We start from the raw sequence: 20,566 nt of genomic DNA on the forward strand, positions 1-20,566 counted from the left end.
TGACACTGGCCCTTTTTGCAGTGCTGGGCACTGCTGGCTCTCGTTCAGCTTCTTACCCACTGAAACCTGCGGAGCCTTTCAGCAGACCTGGTATCCGCTCCTCCCAAACCTGCCCCCGTGCAGCTCGTGGCTCCACCCCTGCAGCAGCTGCCACCGGCCGCAGTCAGAGCGTTTCTCCAATTTGCCAGCATCTCTTTAGCAGTAACGATGTATTAACAAAACACTCTTTGCCATACAGTCTTCATAAGACACATGAAAGCAGCTGTTCTTACTATGGAAAGGTTTTAAAGTCTTCTGCTATTTGTTTTTTAAAAAAAGAAATAAAAAAGAACAACAAATTAAAAACACCTCATTTTCATAATGCAACATTAGATAATTGATAGAATTGATTTCTTCGCCTTGCAGAATCAGTTTTGTGCTAGTAAAACTGGGTCCTGGAACTCTGCATTGTATACAGGAAAGCATTTCTTACCAGAAGTGTGTTATTTTAGACTCTAACCCAATAGCTGGCAAAAAACCCCACTAAGTATATTTATGTGACAAACACTGGAGAGAAAAACAAACTGTAAACAGGCCAAAAAGTATAAGTGTTCTGTAGAAGCAGAGAAAAGTGATGGTTTTGCCACAGCTGAAGCTTTTTGCCCCACACCTCTCAAGTCTAATGGAAAGAGGAAGGAAAAGAGGGAGATGAATAATGGGGGCAATGAATCCTTCGATCACCCCTATTGTCTCGGAGCTCATTTGTGGCTGACAACACCAGTCACTTCAACTATAGGACATACTCTGTTTTTTAGCACAGACCGAGCTCGCTTTATGCAGTCATTAATTAACCCTGAGAAAGGATTTGCTAGGTAAATATGTAACAGACCAATGGAATTTAACACATTAATTATTACAAAGCTTGCTGAAGAACATTACTAACTCTTTGTAGCTACTGTATTTAGAACACAACTGTCCTCCTTTACATTCTTAATGTCCTCCTCTGTAAGCACAGTTATGCAAAAATGTTATCTGGGTATACCCATCTTACTGAAATTATTCCATTAACCTTGACTTCTTTTTGCTACAATAAATTGCCTTCTTTAAGCCTATTTCTCTTACCATTCACTCCAATATATTCCAATATTCCCTACAGGCCTACGAAAACTTTGTGAAGAAGCATGGAAAAGAAAAACTTCTTCCTGGTCTTGAAATGAACCATAAGCAGCTGTTTTTCTTGAACTTTGCACAGGTATTCTGTACTTCTTGACCAAAGGCTTTGAAAATCACTTGAAGTTCCAGGTTAGCAGCAGGTCAGAAAGCGCTGGCTGACTCGCAGTCTTACTGCGGGCCGGCAGAGCTGCTCCACCAAGCAGCACTCGCTAGAGTGCCGAAAGGAAAGTCTTGTTAGGTATTTTTTATCTCCTCTAAACAAATTAATTCAGCCACAAGTAAGTCTGGCAGACAATTTCTTGTGCCCAAGTGCCTTTGTCTGAGGACAACAGTATACTTTTAAAAAAATAAAATATACATTTTTTCTGTATGTTCTCATGTGAAATGTATTCTTACAACATTCAGTATTTCACAGTGAAATGACAGCAGGTCTCCTCCTGGACAATCTCGGTGCTAACAAATGCTTTTCTTTGCTCTGTGTGCAGATATGGTGTGGAACATACAGACCGGAGTATGCCGTGAACTCCATCAAAACCGACGTGCACAGCCCAGGCAAATTCAGGTCAGCGCGTACAGTCATCGTCGGTGCAAATCTGGGTGCAACGCGGCTCTTAGCGCCAGAACTTCAACAACGCTACACAAAAGACCAGGCTGCACTTACAGGGTTGATTCAGGCACATACACAGATATCGGCAGAGCACACAAGGTGGCTGAGAGACAGACAGACAGACAGTCCCTCCAGCCCTCTGTGCTCACACAATAGCTTCAGACCTCCCAGGAAGTTCCTCAGACAGAACAGGACAGGGGTAGTTGTCCTTGCTCCTGAGCCATACAGCTGAATTGTGTCCACAGCACTGAGCACCTCTGAACAGTCGTGTTCTCAGGACACAAACGCCATCACCTGGCTGTCACCAAACGTGCGGGGCTGTTGCAGCGGAGTCCCAGCAACTGTGTCTGGAATCCAGTGCTCTCCAGAAGTCCCCTGGTTCCTGCAACAGCTCCTGCCAGGGTTCTCCTGATGACCAAAGGCTGTGCATGGAGTTTGTCCTCCACTAAAGTCACTGGTAAAATCTCCAGTTAATCTGTGGTGGAGAAGAATTCAGCTCCTTTTAAACAGTAATACTGACATGACAGAGAAATTTCTATCATTAGAGTGAGGAACTCTTTGCCATTTAGAGCTAGAAAGACATTGTAGCTGTTAAACAATTTGGTATTTTCTGCTTTGCGTACTCAGCCTTCCCAAGAACAGGTGGGCTTCATTTCAGCAGAGTCCTGCAGCGCCTTGGCTGCTCGGGGTCAGAGCCTTTGGGCCAGACTAGGATCTGTCCTTTCTATCATCAGTCAGAGCAACCTATTCATCCGTAGTTTAACAACAGTTTTGCTCTAATAAATCTGTTTGGTCAAATGCCATGAGATCAAGTAGTAACGCAGATATCACAGCATCTCTGTTAGCTTTGAAAGGTTGTGTCATCTCCGGGATTTACGTACACAATAGCTGGATACAATGCAGTACATTAATTCCAGTATCCTTCCTTCAGCAGCTTTTCCCCAAAGACTTATTTTGTTTATCCCACATGCTCAAATATTTAGTGAAAGCAGTGACTGTTCCTTCAACTGCCGCTTGACTGGCATTTCACTGTGGGTGGTTTCTGTACTATCTGCAGATCTCTCCCGCAGGCAGTTTATGCATCAGGTCCTACAATCAGCCCAGTTTGGTCCCCATGCTAACGAGCTCTGTGCCCGCTCCTCGCATACCTAATGGGCATGACTCACCAGTCCTTTAAGTTCACTAGTTCAGCATCTTTGTATAATTGTATTTGTGTATATCTTGGATATATTACATCGTGTATTGTGCTGGTTTTACATCAGTATGAAAGGCTGTAAACTTCATATGAAATGACACAAGTATTAATGAGAAGCCACACCAACATTTTGAGAATGTGAAGGAATTTTCAGGGTGAGGCCCCCCTAAAAGCTCTACAATAGAAAGCATTTCAGTACACGAGACACGCACAGATGACTGCCTAATGACATACCCTTTCAATACCACCATGGCTCCTACCGTGCTCTTTATTTGGGGAGGTGGGGTTTTTTTGGTTGGTTGTTTCAACACTGACTGCAGGCTGTTTCCCCGTACAGGTAGGACAGGCAGCTCAGCATAAAAATTGTCAATTGCATAGTACAATTTCAGCTTACGGGCTGACAACTCTGAGTACTGGACAGGTAGAATCTGTCATCTACTAGAAAAATAAAAAGCTAACAGAAAGATGCCTAAGATCAGGTAATTGTCAAAAGCAGGTGAAAGAGAATCTGTACCCCAGTGTTACAGTAAGTACAATAACAGCTACAGGTCAAGCCCTGCTTACGTACCACAACCCCGTAGTTCTGGGCACATTAGTAAATGCAGCAGGATTCTTATCCCACTGCTGTTTTATCTGTTTGTAGTAACAAGTGTCAGGAGAGCACTGCCTGGTGCTGTTGAATCTAATTATTAAGATTACTCACAGAATAATCACGAATTACTCAAAGAAGCAGTTCTTCAAATACTTCCTGGTCCATGATCAATGTGCACCAGTACATATTGATATTTGAAGCTGCTGCTGTTCTCCTGCGTAGGTCCATGCAAGCTGTATTTCCACTCCTGAAGGAAGGAGCAACTCTGAGCAGATATATCCACATATGTTCCCAATCCCACATATAGAAACTGCTTTAGCTGGCATGTCCTCACACTCACTTGAAAGCTGTTCTTTGTACGAGTCGTTTTTCCAGGAGACTCCTTCACTGGAACATTGGTGGAGAATGCCCAGAGCAGCAGTATGAGCTTAGTTAAAACCCGATTGGCATAAACACGTACACGAACATTCGCTGGGAAGTTACACCACAGTCCTCTACCTCAGGGGCTTGTTTCCCTTTACCAAGAAACACGTCAGCAAAACATAGCTGAAAAAAATCTGTGAAAACTAATGACAAGCAAGAAGCGTGTTCCTAGTGCAATAAATGGAAGTTTTGTGAGAGCCAGTAAGGAAGAAGGGACAGGTCCTGCCTTTTGGGGCCCCAAAAAGAGAAAACACAGCCACTGCTTGAGGTGAAAGGGAATAGTCCGAGCTCAGAAATTAACGGCGTTTCCCACAGAATTTGGAGGTGACGCAAAAAAAGAACGTTAGAGAATGTGTGTTTTCTGGTTTGTTTTACACAAAGGCAGGCAGCAGTGACAATGTTGTGGTTTTGTTTTAAAGGGTCATCGGATCATTGCAAAACTCTCCGGAGTTTTCAGAAGCCTTTTCCTGCACCAAGACGAACTACATGGATCCTGCTAAGAAGTGCCGAGTTTGGTGACGAACTGCAAACCCTGCGTCTCGAGAAGCTTTCCGGAAAGAGAGAAATTTTTAACTAATTCCAAGGGGAGAAAGGAAGAAAACTGAGGGAACTATGCTAGAATAGTCACTGTAATTCTTAGTAAACAGGCAAAAATAAAAGAATCAAACATGGAATGGAGGACTAATGCCGATGCAGCAATTAGCTGCTCTTGCTCATCGGCTGCTTTTCCTGTCGCTCAACCCTGTAGAATCTGAATCACTTGAGGGTGTGCAGTAACATCTCACTGGTACTTAATCCTGTTCCGCACTAGCCAGTGGCTTTCTGGATTTATTTTAAAATGTCAAAGTATAACACATTATCTCCCACTAGTTGGTGACTGCGTATTTCTGATTGAGCGGAGGAAGGAAATATTAACTAACACACGGTTTTAGACATCATGACGTGATAATGAGACAACAGTTTATATCCAAAGTGTCAGACTTTGTACCCGTTGCTGTTATGATAAATCTGTTCTACCAAATGTCTTCATTTTTACTTGAAACCGTTTATACAAGAGGAGTCCAAAGACCTGCTGTGCTTAAGTAACCGCTCACTAATTATTCCAGTGTGTATTATCTGAAGCCACTATTTACAACAGTTTATTTACCGCTTTCCAGCCAAACTGAAATTGTAGGTAAATTATTAATTTTTGAAGATATGTTCTATAAGATTGTGATCCAAGACCCTTTCACAGTTTTCTAAGCTTTTCCTTGCTTTCTCTAAACTTGGTCTTTTTTAAAGTTTCTAGTAATGTAAAAATCATAGTTTTGATATTTAAATCTAAGCTACACTTTTGACTTGAAGTGTTGTAATATATTTTATCAGAGGCAGCGCAGAGCTGGGCAGTTTGAGTGTAGCACGGCATCGGGCACCGAGCCCACGGCATCGGGCACCGAGCCCACGGCTCCAGTCGCCGCTCTCCGGTGCAGTCGCCAGTAGCCAAGGTTTCAGGCCGACTTTCTCGGTGTTTAGGGTCTGATCCTGCACACAATTTGTGCATGTTCTGATTGATGTCAGTCCTCACATCAGGAAAGCTGCACAGCTGATTGCAAGAATGAAGCTTTAAGTAAGAAGGTAAAAGGCTTTAAATCTGCAATGACATGTATTAAACATCCTCATGCAGATTGCAAAGGAACTTACTGCTTTGTATATCAAAGCAAACAGATTTCCAAAACCAAGTACCACATACCTCAGATGACTGCTACGATAGGTATATTTAAAAAAACCTATGTTCCTTTTAGCTTTCTGAGTCTGTCATCTGATAAAACCATTTTGATAATAAACTGAAATTATGAGAAAAATGCCATGTGTATTCTTTATAGCAAATATGCAAGTACAAGACCCCCACCCAACCACAAACAGATTTCTATAGTTGCTGCTGAGCACCACACCTCAACATCTGTAACAGCTGACAAATGAGAATCCAAATAATTCTATTCTAGTTTAAAAGCAGGTGTCAGTAGGTTATTCAGCATCCAAGGAGATCACACCAAAATTGCCTGCAGAAACTTCCAAGGCTTCTCCCAACAGTACGATGAAGAGAGCAGAAAATCAATCCCTTGTCGTGCATTCCCAGCGGGAGCAGCAGTACAGCCCATGGCTGCTGGGCCGGGGGCTGCTCCCCCAGCTCCACAGGAGCAATGGAAGATCTTTGTTTGTGCTGTACCCAAAGGCAGCAGATCGAGTTCTACTGACCCTCTGAGGGCACACACTGGAAACCACTCCTGGCCACATCAGGAAGCAAAGAGGGAAAAACAGAAGTTAGAGAAAAGCAGTAGAAAAAAAGAAAAACAAAGTTGCCTTAACAGGGTTTTCCGATCTCTGCTGGGCCCCTTCTCCACTCCTCTCCGCATATTTGTCATAGAACCTTCTGTACCCTTCATCATTAACCCTATACATCCAAATGAAACTCAATCCTTTACAGATTCGGGCCCATAAATCTATGAAACAGGAAGTACTGTTATCCCCATTTACAGCCAGACATGGCGAGACTCATCCAAGACAGAAGAGAAATTCCAAAGGTAACTAAATAAACCAGTGGATCACTAAATACAGAGTAAATAATATTAAATACAACAATCAAGAAATACAGAAGCACAAATAGTTAGTGAACAGCAAAAAAATCACATAGGTAGCTGTAATGTCTGTTCAGTGGTGTATCCACAAGCTTTTCTGCCACAACTCGTGTTGCATGTGCCTGCCAGACAGAAAACTGAAGAGCGTGTTTAGTTCTGGAGACAGGGATTATTCCCCTTAGTTCTCAACTGCACAGTGAAGACTTTTTCACTTCTGACTGACCTCTACACACATCAGAATAGTTGCACCTTGATTCACGTGAGCTCCTGCTGGAGCAGGGAAGGTGAATTCGTATGTACTATTGAGGATACGGTCATTTCTTTCACCACCACAGTAAGAAATACAGCTTCCCTATGGAAAGGATCCAGCAATGCTCCGGCCACAGCAGCAACAGCTACTCAAACAAAACATAGACACACTTGACAGCTGGATTTAGACCTGTCATCGCACCCAGCTTCTATATTCATGAATTATAAGACTTTTCCCAAAACCCCCATTTGATCACTGCCTCCCCCCATCTATTTTACTACAGACAGGCCATGTGTAACAATGAGCCAGAGCTTGGAAAGAGTGTGTGCAATCCAAACCAAACATAACACATATGACCAGAAATGGGGAAGCTTCCCTAGTGATTGCTGGCTACACAAAGGGCCAGAAACATCCCCCTTTCATTACATGAAAACACTGAATCAAGTGAATGGACATCTAGAAAACCTACAAACACTCCATGATTTTATATAAGCTAGTGAGAAAGGACAACGTCGGAACCAAGATATTCAAACTGGTAGTAGAAGTCATGTTTCCACGTGCCCCTGCAACTGCACCAGTCCCAAGCCCAGCCCCTGCGTGGCCGCTCTGCGCTGCACACAGCTGGACGGGCCCCAGCCAGGCTGCTCTGCTCCTCCTTCCCCTCTCCAGGAAAAGGCTGCGCTCCTGCCTACAGCAGCTGAATCACAACCGTGGCTGTTGATAGCGATACAAGCTCTAGTAGGAAATGACTGTACTCCAGAACCAAGAGAAAACAGAGAAATCATCCGCAGTACAGACCTGGCTCTCAGTGTCCCACACCAGCGCTGAGGTGGGCACATCATATACTACAGCTCATCAGTTTAGTCCGCTCCAAAAGTCACCTGGCACATCAGCAGGTGCAGGGCAGCCTTGCATTAGCATTTAACAGAGAATCAAAATGTAAAATACATGTCTTAGTAACCAAACTTTAACCAGAGGCAATTACCATTTCCTCACTCAAGAGTGAAATTAAGGTCTTCATAAAAGCAGCAAAGCACTAGCAGTTCAGAGGTCAGGTATCCGACATTAAACGAGCAGTGACAATCAGAACGTACCTTTCATCACAGCTTGCAAACTAAGTAGTGCCAGTGAGGATTTTCCTTCTCGGAGCGCTAAGATGCCACGGGAGTATTAACAGATAGGCCATGGGAAGCATTTGCACCAAAAGCCTCAAAAACAACACTCAAGACTGACGGACACGTCCCTCAGTGCAGTGTCCGTATTTCAGTGCTGCTTTGGTTCCCAGCTGAGGACCCGGACAGACCCCGCTCTGTGTGCAAATGCTCTGCAGCGTTCCCTGGGCCTGGGGTGAGCCCCTTCACCCGGTTACTGACCAACTGATCACAACAGCAATCGAGGCATCACTAACACTGGAGATAAGGAATTTGAGGAAGAGGATTCCATACCCAAGAGAGAAAAATGTACTAATACCTGATAAGAATTTAAATTAGATACCTCTAATTCTCTCACCCTTCATAGTTTTACTCTTGTTTTTTGTTTTCCAGCCACTTAAGTCACATACTGTGTTCTCTTAGAGAAATTACTTCCTTACAACCAACCACACAACCACATAGCCCATCTGTAATGTTTCTCTTCATCTCCTGCCCATTAAAGCTCCAACTTCTCCCCTGTATTTCCTTTAAATACATTCACACAAATTCCGGCACTCTCTTCTTTGGTACAAAAAGCAGTTTTAGAGCCTGTCGCTGTGCAGGTCTCCTCATAAGCATCTTCTGAGCTACAATACGTCAGGAACATCTGCTCCCATCTGGCTGTTCCTGGCAGAATGACCCGCAGTTACAAACACCTGAGCGAGCACCAGCCAAGCAAAAGGGAAGGTCCTGTGGTACAAACACTGTGCAAACAGTTAACTACCAAAATACCGATTACACCTTCATCTTCTAACCATCAGGAAAAAGGGATGAAAGATCTAAATTAATGACGTAAAATAACTGCTATTCGCTTGCACTGGCTTTGCAGAGCCCTTTCCAGGATTTGTGCATGAAGGCTGCTGCAAGGCCAGCAGGACTCAGAACCAGTTTCAGGACTAGCAGAAGTCACCTAAGGAGCACGACAGGGCCATCCCAAAGGCTGGGCCAGGCTGCCGTGCCAAATCGTGCCGACGCCATCAGGCCGTGGAGGGAACAGCTGGAGGAACATGCGCTCTTGCTCACAATACACTTCATGGTGTTGCATTCTGGACCAAACGTCAGCTCAGCTTTTGCGCAGTATCCTTGTTAACACCAACGAAACACAGAGGAAACAAATACATTTGCAGGTATGAAAAGCATACTGTTAGCTAGCAGCTTGCTCTGATCTACTTCAGCGCAAGAAAGAACAGTGTTAAACTCAGAGATTAGTTTAATAAACCGTGAGAGTGAGATACAGCAGGATCCAGCGGGCAAACAGCTGCATTTGCTCGTACTTCTGGGAAAAAAAAACACTCCACAATTTTAACTAAAAATATTATAAACAACTGTCAGCTTCCGTAAAATCTTTGAGTCAGTCACTACGGTTCTGCAGATGTCTTCGGATTGCTTGAGCTGACTGAAATTGACTTTCCATAGCAGCAGGCTGACAAAACTTTAGGGAACATATAAAATACACATCAGTACTGAGCTGGGTCAATTATTTGACAATGTATTAACAAAACAGCTCCCAAATACTCAGAATACAGACCCATCACTAACTAATTCAGCTCAGTACTGCTGAGATGCTTCCCAAGGGCCTCTGGGCTGCACCCAACATGTGGACTGCACCAAAAAGCTCCAGTGGCCAAAATGTTGCTGATAATGACCCTTTGGGACTCTTCTGCACAAGGCACCCCTTGACCACTATTTCTCCTTAACCAGGTGTTACTTATTTTCCTACACATGCTACATTTACTTTTTTTTTCCTTTTTGAACCTATCATTTTTAGATATCGAATCACAGGCCTTTAACTCAAAAATATAAAAGAAGCAAGTTTTATCAACCTTCTATAATGTCCAGTGGAAAATCACAATACAGCAAGAAAAAAATAATATATGGTACACACTGTGTCCTGAGGAACCATAACAGATTCACAGCATCCATCCACTTTCATTTAGTTATATACAAGCATTGCTACATATGCACGTTGGAGAACACGCAAGCAAAGATGCAAATATGGTGCACACAGAAAATTGTACGATACGGTTTCTGTTGGTCCGTAGAAGTCAGAACTAATTCCTCCTCCTGCACAGGTCACCTTCTGGTAGTTGCGCATTGCTTCACAAACAGCCTTGTCTAGATATTGTCTAGATATTCTGCTACTGCTTCAGTTAGAGCCTTGAACCTAAGGACTGACACCAGCAATTTGATTTAGTATTTATGAGAAGCTACTGTAGGATCTGTTGCCCTGCTGGTGTTGAGACCTCCTATGCTAGGCTGGACTTTCTTAGGGACTGGGCTTTGTGCCCACATGAATTACGTGCCTGTGGTCCAGCTACAAGGCGATGAAGTGAGGCAATGTCATTAATCACCACGATGAGGAACGGTAACCCAGACAAAACGGGTGGCAGCAGGAATAGCTCCCAGCTGCTGGTGTGGCAGGGCTGCTGTCAGCGGGGACGCCGGCAGAAACTCCCAGGCTCTCCCTGAACAAAACAGCTGGCTGGCGCATCTTCAACCAGATGCAACTACAGAAGGCTACAGACTCACCCAAATGATTTCACCTGTTTATTCCACAGGAGACACTTCCTGCCTGTGCTGAGCCCAGCTTTCAGGACTGCACGCAGTAAACCCAGCTGTCTTTGTCAGCTCTACATTCCTAATTCCAGTGAGCCGCCGTTCTCTAGATCTCATCCAAGTACTGAGCTTCTCTGCTGATCTTCTTCTTCCTTTGTTACTACCCAGAACGAGATACTTAAACAGAACACTAGTAGCCACCTTTTGATTATTAAACCCGCAAGCTATTGAATCAGTTTAAAATAGTTCAACTCATGTTGTTAAGACTATCTCCAATGACCACAGCTATCTGGATATGCAAGCAGTTACAATCGTTGATTAAATCATACCACTTTGTAAGTAACAACAGAAAAGGCTGTCAGAGGGGGGAACCCTGCCTGCCCCCAGCCTGTCAATACAACCCAACTCACAATCCACAGGCACTGAAACAGTTGCTGAGGACCGTTCCTTGCACAGACCAGGCTCGAGGGGCTCAAGAGCATCACAGCAACGCTGCGGCAAAAACGTCACACGCTGACGTATTTTAATCAATAAGCTGTGACTGCAAACAAGCTGAACTCTCTACAACTGCCTGAGGACCCACAAGCCTCCTTCTAGACGAAGGGAGCAAAATAAGCACTTTGGAGATGGTGTCAGCGCAGCAGGTCGCGGGTCATCGCACCAAGACCCACGTAAACGTTAAGAGCGAGAGGTGGCGGGTCCGTGTGACTGCCAGGGCCACGGGCAACACGGGCAACAGCCAGCGCTGCTCTGGGCCGCGCTGCACCCGGGTCGGGGCGAGGACGGACTCAGCTCCAGCTCCTACAGCTGCCGAAGCTCAACACACCCAGCAAACCAACCCACACAGAGCACCCGTTCCCCAGGATCAGTTTCTTAAACGTCAGTAAACAAAAAGTGCAACAAACAAACTACAATGTTGCTACACAACATGGAATATTTGCTTTGAACAGAAACAAGCCTCTCACAAAAAGAGAACAAATGAGAAATTCTCTGTTTTCACACAGGAACCAACGTTCCCTGCAGCTTTGTACAAGAAGAGCATTTTAAAAAGCAAATAATTAATTAAGTAATTAATCATGTGCTAGCAACCCTAAGGAAGTAAGGAAGCTGCAAACCCTGTGCTGCACCCTCGGGCAGGAGGCGGGAACAGGGACCCGCGCTAGGCCTGGACCTCTGCACGCAGCACAAACACCGTCTCTGGTGCCACAGGCCTGAGCGCCCACTCACCAGGCGGGTTCGGCCTCAGCACAGAACATTCTGCTCTTACCTGCGGTGGTCCCATCTCTGCCGCAGCTTCCAGGCGGGACGAGGCCTCGGGTGGGCTGAGCCAGGACAGCGGCCCAGGGCGGGATCCGGGCTGAGGGCCGGGCCGGCCTTGCCGAAACACAGCCCTGAAACGGCTCCAGGGCTGCGGAGGCACCTGGGGCTGCGGGGGAGGGCGGGAGGGCAGATCTTCACCTCAGTCCCGCTACACCACCCACCCGGCCAGGGAACCCGCCCCGCGCCTCACAGCCCCGCCCCTTCCAGAAGGTTCCCGGCCCCGCCGCACGCCCTCCCGGCCACGCCCCCATGCCTTCACGGCCCCGCCCCTTCCAGGCGGTTCTTGGCGCCCGCCATTAGCACTGTGTGGAACGTTTAACGGGAGCTGTTGTTTTACATCACTGGGGACTTGGGACTGTGCCCTGCAGGGGGAAGGACAGAGACATCGGGCTATGAATCCTCAGTGTAAAACGCAGTCTCTTCCTGGAATAGATACTGTTACCTGTATCCATACTGATACCTGTATTTACAAGTTAATTTAGGGGGAAGGGTAGTGTATGTAAACTGAGGTGTCGGGGGGGTCTGTAAACCCTGAAGCACCAACCAAGGGGGAACAGGGAGTGAAAGTGTTGCTGGGATTTTGGGGGAATAGAAGCAGGGGCTTTTTGCCCCATGTGTGTGCCGACCTTTAGGTAGAACACCCGCTGCTGCAATATCGTTATTAAAAAATGGCTTTGCTGACAGATCCTGCCTGAGCCTATTATATTTGCAAAATAATTGTTTCCTACAACTGCTGGGTAGAGAGGGCTGGCTTTAGCACTGGGCCTGGTTTCTGACATACTTAAACCCAGGCTCAGCAGGGTAGGAGCGGGCAGGGAGAGGTTAAACCGGCCTCTGTGCCGGTGCTGGGACGCGAGGCGTGCGAAGCGCCCGGGAGCCACCGTTTTGGGTTAGGGCTGGAGCGGGAAGGTCTCAACAGCAGCCCCGGTCTGCAGGCTGGGCTTCTCACAACAGCCCCTGTGCATGTAACAGCCTTAAACGGGATTACAGGCACTAAAAAATATAAACAAGAGACTAGAACAGTAACCAGCGAGCCACACGCAGCGTCCCGGGACAGACGGACAGAGACTCATCCCTCATCAACTTATTCAGCAGCTCATCAGGGGTAGCGGGGAGAACCGGAGGCCGTGGTGCAGACCGGGCAGCTGTTCTCTGGAGGAACAGGCACCCCAACGCTCCCACTCAGCTTTTGTAAATAAAAACATGAACAATAAATTAATCAATGAAAATCTCAGAGCATAGAAAACATCGTCCTATGTGGAAAGAAACCATAGAAATGGAAAGGGGGCTGGAAGAGGGTGCCCCCCAAAAGCGTGCAGGCCACCTTGGCTCATCGTGGTACCACAGAGCTCGTCAGACCTGGGCGGCATTACAGGGTAACGGAGCCAGAGTCCTCTCCAGCGTCATAACCCCCCCAGTGTTTTACCTATTGGCACAGCAACAGGAAAACTGAAGCTAACGCCACGCTTTAATAGCCATGCACCTGCATTTGGGTAGAAAGGTGAACGCGTATGTTTTCTTCTTCTAAATCACTAATATCACCCTTTGAAAGAAAAATCTTAGCACCCAAACACTCATTTTTCAAGAAGAAAAAGTCCACCTTTTGTTACCCAAAACACCCCTGCAAGTGTGGGAAGCTCCAGCAGAGCATTGCTTAGTTTCACTATGAAAAGACACCCGAGTGGGTTGTCCTGAAGGTGGTTGCAAAAGGCCACTTTGCAGAACGGTCAGTGGGCTTTAAACAGTGGGTGGGATGCATATTTTCTTGGAATAATCCTCTTTTTATTACTCTACAAAACCGGCAGGAGTTCTTAGTATCCAGCAAGTCTGCTCCACAATACTGAAGCCAACCTAGAAAGTCATTTCGTTTTGCTCTGCCAAATCAGATCTCCCTGCTCTCAAATATCAGGTTGAGCTAAAACACATTGTAATGTTTATATTTTAGCTCTGTAACATTTTAATTTGAAACATTTGATTTCAAATGCTGTGGAGACACCTGAAAAAGCCCCTTGGGTCAACTGGATTTTTCGGGATGCTTTTCATCGGTGCCTGGTAAACAACTGGATATGTAAACGCACATTTGTGGTCCTAAGGACGGCTCGGTGCCCCTCGCCTGGCCAGGCAGCGCTGGGCCGGTGCTGCGGGAGCTGCAAACCAGACACAGCGACAGGTCGTGCGGGGTGAGAAACGCCCCGTTTGCCTTGTGCGCTGGCAAAGGGAAGAGCAAGCTGATAAGAGGACTGCATGTAACGGCAATCACTGAACTTCAACAAGACCGGAGAATTAAACTACACGTGCACCTACCTCTGTGTTCCAGAGCCTCCCTGTGGCCTGGAGTCAGAGCTGGGATCAGTCTGGCTGGTCTCAGCCTTAGAAACGTCAAATATTATAGCTGCCTTCAGGCACCGAGGCAGGATCGCCCGTACTGCCGCGTGCCCGAGGGATGGTTGCCCATCCATTTTCAAAGGCCTCTAGAAATCAATAATAATAGTGATCATGCCTCAAAATTTCTTCCAGTACCTCAGTGCCCTTACCGTAGGGACAGCCTGGCTCTGGCTGGCTGGTTCTCCGTTCCTTCTTGCCCTGTCTATTGCCAGAATTATTCCTTTCCTTTCAAAAAGTCTGATATATTTAAGATGTATGTTTTACTCACTTCCCATCATGTCACAGGCGTTCCTGTGGGGCCCAGGCCAGCGCAGGGCTGGGGAGGCCTTGGCATGGCTGGGAGAGCTGGGATGATTTTGTGCACCTCTCGGGCCATTTTTCTGGTATTTTCCCAGGACAACGTTTCCCTTTTCACACCAACACTAGTACGTTGCCGACCTGGATTCAGGGCGTGTTACGTTTTAATTCCCAGGCACTTTTCTGGAAATTGCTATCCAGCCAGCAGGTTCCTGTCCTGTATTTGTGCTTTTCAACAGTTCCTGCAAGGTGTAGAAATTGGATTTTCACCTATTTCATTCATTTATTTTTTTTCTCAGAGTAGTTATTTTAATATTGAATTCCCGCCTTGTTCTGCGGCCTCCCTGGCTGCGCTTCTCCTGCTGGAGGAGCCGCAACTCGAGTGGTCTCGATGCAGCTCAGTGCCCGCTGAGTCCCGCAGCGTTTGACAGGAACTGAATCGGCTGCCAACGGAAAAATACAAAACCGGGCCCTGAGAACCATGTAAACAGAGGAGACCAGCAGTTAACTTGGTATTTATCTACATACTATTAAATAAAAACCAAATGTTTTAGGATTAAGAAGGCCCAAGTCGCACATTTTAGGATGCACTGCTTCCCTGCCTGCCTTTCATTTTCTAAAGCCCTTTTCAGATTTATGTATTAACTTGCATGACTGTTTGCTTGCTTGTTTCAAAAAGGAACTTCATGTATTTTCAGAAAATGTATTTGGGCACTGACAATTCAGATCTTGGGACAGGGACAGTGCACCACCACAACATTTTACATTTAATGGGTTTTTTTACTACGAAACTGTAAACACTCTCTTAACTCAGTTAAAACTTGCCCAGATGCATTGAGATACTTCTTGCCCAGCTTGGCACATCTCACAAATGAGCCAAACTCCTTGTTGGTCCACCGGAGCATCACCAGCTCCGGGAATACTGTTTCCAAACTGCTCCAATCCAAGGTGGCATCAGCAGAGGCTGCTGGAGAGCAGGCAGGACTCCAGAAACTACAAACCATCTGAAAACTGGTTTTGTGACATCCTAAATACATTTCAAACCTTTGTTGTGGAGAAGAAGCATACACCATGTTTACAGAGTTGATATTAAAAATAATTCATTTTCTACGTATTTTAGTCATTAGAAATGTCAATTCAACTTCCAGGTTCTTCTAATCAACATTATTGTAAATTCTTCTGTCCTGCAAGGCAAAGAAAAGGACATTTTACCAGGTGGCGGTGCAAACCAAAGCGAGCAGGGGTGGTGTGCGATACCGCGCGAGTCACTCACTTCTCACGAGAAGACGATGTAAACCATCAGCGCACAACCCACGATCCAGCCGAGGGCGAGGAGCATCGGCACGACGAGACGGGACAGCGGGACTTGGGCTGGAAGAGGAAAAACGGTCTTTTTCAGAAAGGCTAAAAAGCTGTACGGAGACACGGAGTCCAAGGCAGGCCGTGGCTCGTCGAGCAGCACGCAGGACGAGCGCTTTATAGACATATGTTGCTGTACAGCATCAAGATTTCAAAGACCCTTTCTATCAGTTTCCTACAAATATCAGAAGCTTGTCAGGAAGCAGCGTATCAGCCTTTGGGATTACATTACTTACCAATATATGACACCATTTTAAAGCACATCTTTCTGTAGGTTTTTGAAGGGGTTAATGAATAATGTAAAATCATACACACCACCTCGCGCAGTTTAGATCAAGCTGACAGTCTTGGGAAGGATGCTCAATAATTTAAGGTTTTCCTCACTGCCCTTTTAAAGCTGTGCACAACAGAAACACGTCTCACCATGATACTGCATGGTATATCTACCGAGAGGGAGAGAGAACATGTACATAGAAAACCTGCATATGCTGCCACAAAAATAGAAAACAGATAGGCAACTACACAGCAAAAAGATCAAACCCTGCCTTGGAACTGGGTGTCCTTTTGCCACAGGGAAGTCCCTTACCTGTCCCATTTAAAGCCTGCTATTCATTTGACACTTTGTAAGGTAAAGCTACTTCTGTTGGGAATCATTTCTCTATAATGACCATTTTTTCTAAAGGTCCTGTTACAAATGAAGTGCCGGACCCTGCTGAGGTACACGGCAGTTCGGGCAGCTCTGCAGAGCACTGTTGTGTCTACAGAATATGGCGTTTTGTCAGATGAGATCCGGGTTTAATGCAGCGGGATGAGAGCGCGGGCGAGTCCGCACGCACGGGCAGGGACGCTGTGCCCACGCACGGGCAGGGACGCTGTGCCCGGCGTCTGTCACGAGGCAGCGAGCAGCCGGCTGCGACGGGTAGAGTTTCATGGCTCCCACGGGCAGTGCTTGTGTTTCACAGCTCAAGAACAGAAATGACCGTGAGATCATTTGCTCTGATGTCTGTGCCACAGAACAGATCCCCAAGACCTGAGTGACAGTGAAGTAACTGCTTAAAGACAACGTTTTGTGCCACAAGCGGGAGAGGCTGACGTGTGAGATGTGCACAAGGCTCGGCCGGGTGTGACATCCAAGCAGGTGACCCCTTCATGAGGTCTCGGAAGAAGGTGACAGACTCCAAGGCTTCAGTATTTGGTCCATAGGAAACTATCCTGAGTCTAAACATGAGACTCAGCCTTACCCTCGCCACAGACCAGGGCTGTGCCACCAGCAGCCAGGGGGAGCAGCTGCATCGTCCGCGTTCCAGCCCCCGGGGAGGCGGCTGCGGAGGGACCAGCAGCAGGGGAACACAATCATCCTAAGCAACCCTGGTTTCCAAAGGAAAAACCAACATCTTTACTGACATCTGCAGGTAACCAGCTAAAACCCTGAAACATGAGGTTTCATTATAATCACCATGTAAATGAACGCACATGAAAGCAGAATACTGAGAGAAATGTGGTTTGTTGCAGTCACCAGTATCGCTGTCAGACAGATCAAGGAACCAAACCCTGGCTTTCAGGGGCTGAGCCAGAGCCTGTGGAAATCAAAAGGCCAGTTCTGGATGGCAGCAAGAACAAAGGCATCTTACTGTGACCTCTGCGTGTAAGCTGGTGTTCTAGCTACAAACTACTTTCCCCCCCCATTATAGTATTTTTTCCTGTACTTCAAACATCAGTTTTATCTCAAACCAAACAGAAAAGCCCTGGGCACTGCCTGCCATGGGTGCCCAAGTACCCAGAGAAGCCAAGGATCCCTCGACTACAGCAGACAGCAGCCCAGGTTTCCCACCTAATACAGCCTAAATATACTGATAAACTTCATCTGATAGCTATCTTGTTTGTTCATTGTTGTTTTTTTCCTGAGATTTACCTTTTATCAAGGACACTAAGTTGGCTTGGTTTTGCCATCTGTAGTTGGTCAAAACTCCTCCCAGCTACCATGAGAAAAACGCTGCCTGTGCTGTCACTGGGCCGCCCTCGCCCCTGGAGTGTCCAGTCCAACCGCACTGACAAGGGCACCCCAAGGGACCAGGCAAAGACCTCCCAGGACTGCCACCAGCAGAGCCTGGGCAGGTGAAGCCGGGAGCGTGTCCCTGCCCGAGCGTGTCAGGTGTCAGCTCCCAGTCCCGTGTTCCCTGCTCCAAAATGCCGCAGAACTTCACAAAGTGTTCTTTGTGCTGTATCTCACAGAGGCTCCCCCTGCACACGCACAACCAAACCGCTGACCCGTCGCTGGGGTGGCCGTGTGGCCACCACGCTGGTCAGCAGAGCGAGAGGGGACGTGGCCGTGCCCAGGGCACCGTGTCCCCTGCACGGCTCCCGCTGCCACCGCAGCAGCGTTTCCAGCTGTGCTGCGCAGACAGGCTGCGGCGCTCCCGAATCCCGCTGAACCCAGCACTGATGCGGACAGGCTCTGTGCTGGTGCCGCTCGCCAGCGTCACACCAAGAGCTCCCGCGAGCCGGCGGCTGCTCCGTGCAGCCACTCATTGCATCCACTCATTACAGCCGGGCCGCCCAAGGTGTGTAATGGGGTGCAGCTGGACCCCCACGCCGCCCCAGCTGCTGCTGGAACCCCCATCCTGGCTGACCGCTCGTGGACACGCTGCTCCTTTCTCCGTTGTTTAAAAACAGTTAAACACAAATAACAATACACATCCTACCAATGCAAGATATGGTTAAGTACTAATTCCTGCTGGAATACCCACATCCATAGCATTTCTGTCGATACCAATGAAAATTAAAATTAAGAAACAGCACTCGGTATCCTGTTATATCTGAGCTTAGTAGAATTCCACTTTCCTTCTCAGATACCAGTGCTAACAGCGCAAAAAAAAAAAAGGCGATTAAAGTCTTTAAAAACTTTTAATGTGACTATGAAGATGTATTGAAAAGTTACCTTTACAAGGAAAACTACCTGAATAGCTGTGTAGACAGCTAACACCATGTTTAAACTTATTGTCATTTCACCATCCAGACCCCTTACAGTGAAGTCAATAGAAAATGATAACGAATATAAAATGCATTTTTATAGAATGTCTCTTCTCTTTGGAGAAAGTGGAAATGTGCTTATAATGGAAAGGTCATTATTGGAATTTCACTTTGCTCTGCCACTTGGGGTTTGTGGGGTTAAAGTCTGAATTACTGTATGTTTACCTAGCATTGCGCTCACATTTCAGCCACACAGACAGCATATTTAAAATGCTGGCAAACGTAACTCATTTTACACAGTTCTGTTTAATTAAGTTAGTCAACTTAAAATTATAACTACAGAAAACTAAAGAAAACAGAACTGGTAGGATTCACAAACACGGGAGGAACCCCAGCTACTTTATACTTATTGCTGTTAATACAATTAGCTTTAAACTGAGTACACTTTCTTACTGAAAAGTCAAATATATAGTGTATCAGACATACAAATAGCTGAGTATTGTCATGTTAATTTGCTCGGATGTATGGACTTGAAGAATACCTGCTCCCATTCCCACTGAACCGAGCGCCTTACCTGGTTCTGCCATTCCCGCTCTGCTGGTTCCTGGCAGGTTTTCAGGTTTGCTCTGCAGTTGTTCCCCTGAGCCTCGGGATGCTTTAAATAGAGCGCGCTGTGGAATGTGCCGCAGCTGCCGCACGCCGCGCCAGCTTCGGGCTGGATGCGTCCCGGTGTCTAAAAAGGGCTCCAGCGCTCCCGCTCCCTGCAGCTGCACATCTGCTTCGGAGAAAACCGAATGAAAAGGGGTCAGTGGTGAAGAGGGAGGGAAATAATGGCAAAAACTACTTCATGGCCTCTTTACAGCCATAAACACCACATTACAAGTTCACATAATATTTATATGCATCCACATATTTAGAGCATGACAGGGGTCCAGTTCGCTCTGAGTCTCCCACATCTTCTCTCACCCCTCTTATCAAAAAGACACACCAAGTCCTACTCTGTAATAGTTGTATATGTATTTCTGTAGTTACTAGTTACTTGCTAAGCAGCACCAGGTATCTTGTACTCCACAAAGCACAAAGATATGTTTAGCATCCTCTCACCTTAGAGTTTTCAGTCATCATTACTCTTACGGGTAGTGAGTAACAAATTTTAAGGGAGAAACATTCCTAAAATAATCTAAGAATGATTTTGCCCTAAACAGCATAAATCATTGCAAACTGCCGTCTTCAACGCAGAAGAGAAAAACCACGGAGATGAGCGCCAGATCTGAGCCAAAAGGAAAACCCGCACGTTAGCTTGTATCCCGTAAAATGAGAGCTCCATGTAAAGATCCCTTGGAATGATCCCAGAGGTTTTGACCAGGAAGCCTATAAACCCACTCAGAGTTTATTCGGGAAATAAAGTCCTGTACGGAGCCCTCGGAGGGACACGCAGGCACATCACACATCTGCAACAAGCCCCTAAACAACTGTTTTCAGCAAACCTACACGTAACCCACGTCAGAGCTGTGCGAAACAGGGATTCTTCCCGCGTGTTTCTGAAATGGAAAAGGACACAAACGGCTGTTAGAAGCCCTTGCTGATAGCAGGTGCCTGGGATGCTTGGAAGGGATCGGATTGGGATGTTTGTCCAGTTCAGAGGAATTGTTGTG

General features: G+C 46.5%; 2 protein-coding genes across 4 annotated transcripts in view; one reads left to right on the plus strand and one right to left on the minus strand.

Moving 5' to 3' along the window:
* The window catches only part of MME (membrane metalloendopeptidase), a 37,507-nt gene extending 31,697 nt beyond the window's left edge, over positions 1-5,810 (plus strand). For all 3 annotated transcript variants that reach the window (XM_065073376.1, XM_065073377.1, XM_005507172.3), the window contains exons 21-23: positions 1,136-1,231; positions 1,638-1,714; positions 4,389-5,810. In XM_065073376.1, coding sequence (XP_064929448.1) covers positions 1,136-1,231; positions 1,638-1,714; positions 4,389-4,488 — 273 coding nt within the window. In that variant the 3' untranslated portion in view covers positions 4,489-5,810. The remainder of the gene's footprint in view (positions 1-1,135; positions 1,232-1,637; positions 1,715-4,388) is intronic.
* A 9,438-nt stretch (positions 5,811-15,248) lies between these two features.
* On the minus strand, positions 15,249-19,647 carry STRIT1 (small transmembrane regulator of ion transport 1). Its single transcript, XM_065073381.1, has 3 exons — positions 19,486-19,647; positions 15,856-15,953; positions 15,249-15,766 (listed from the first exon to the last, which is right to left on the minus strand). The coding sequence occupies exons 1-2, from the start codon at positions 19,496-19,498 to the stop codon at positions 15,859-15,861; spliced, it is 108 nt and encodes a 35-aa protein (XP_064929453.1). The 5' UTR covers positions 19,499-19,647; the 3' UTR covers positions 15,249-15,766; positions 15,856-15,858.
* Between the last annotated feature and the right edge of the window lie 919 nt (positions 19,648-20,566).

This window comes from Columba livia, chromosome 9, assembly GCF_036013475.1.
Source record: "Columba livia isolate bColLiv1 breed racing homer chromosome 9, bColLiv1.pat.W.v2, whole genome shotgun sequence".
Classification (NCBI taxonomy): Eukaryota; Metazoa; Chordata; class Aves; order Columbiformes; family Columbidae; genus Columba; species Columba livia.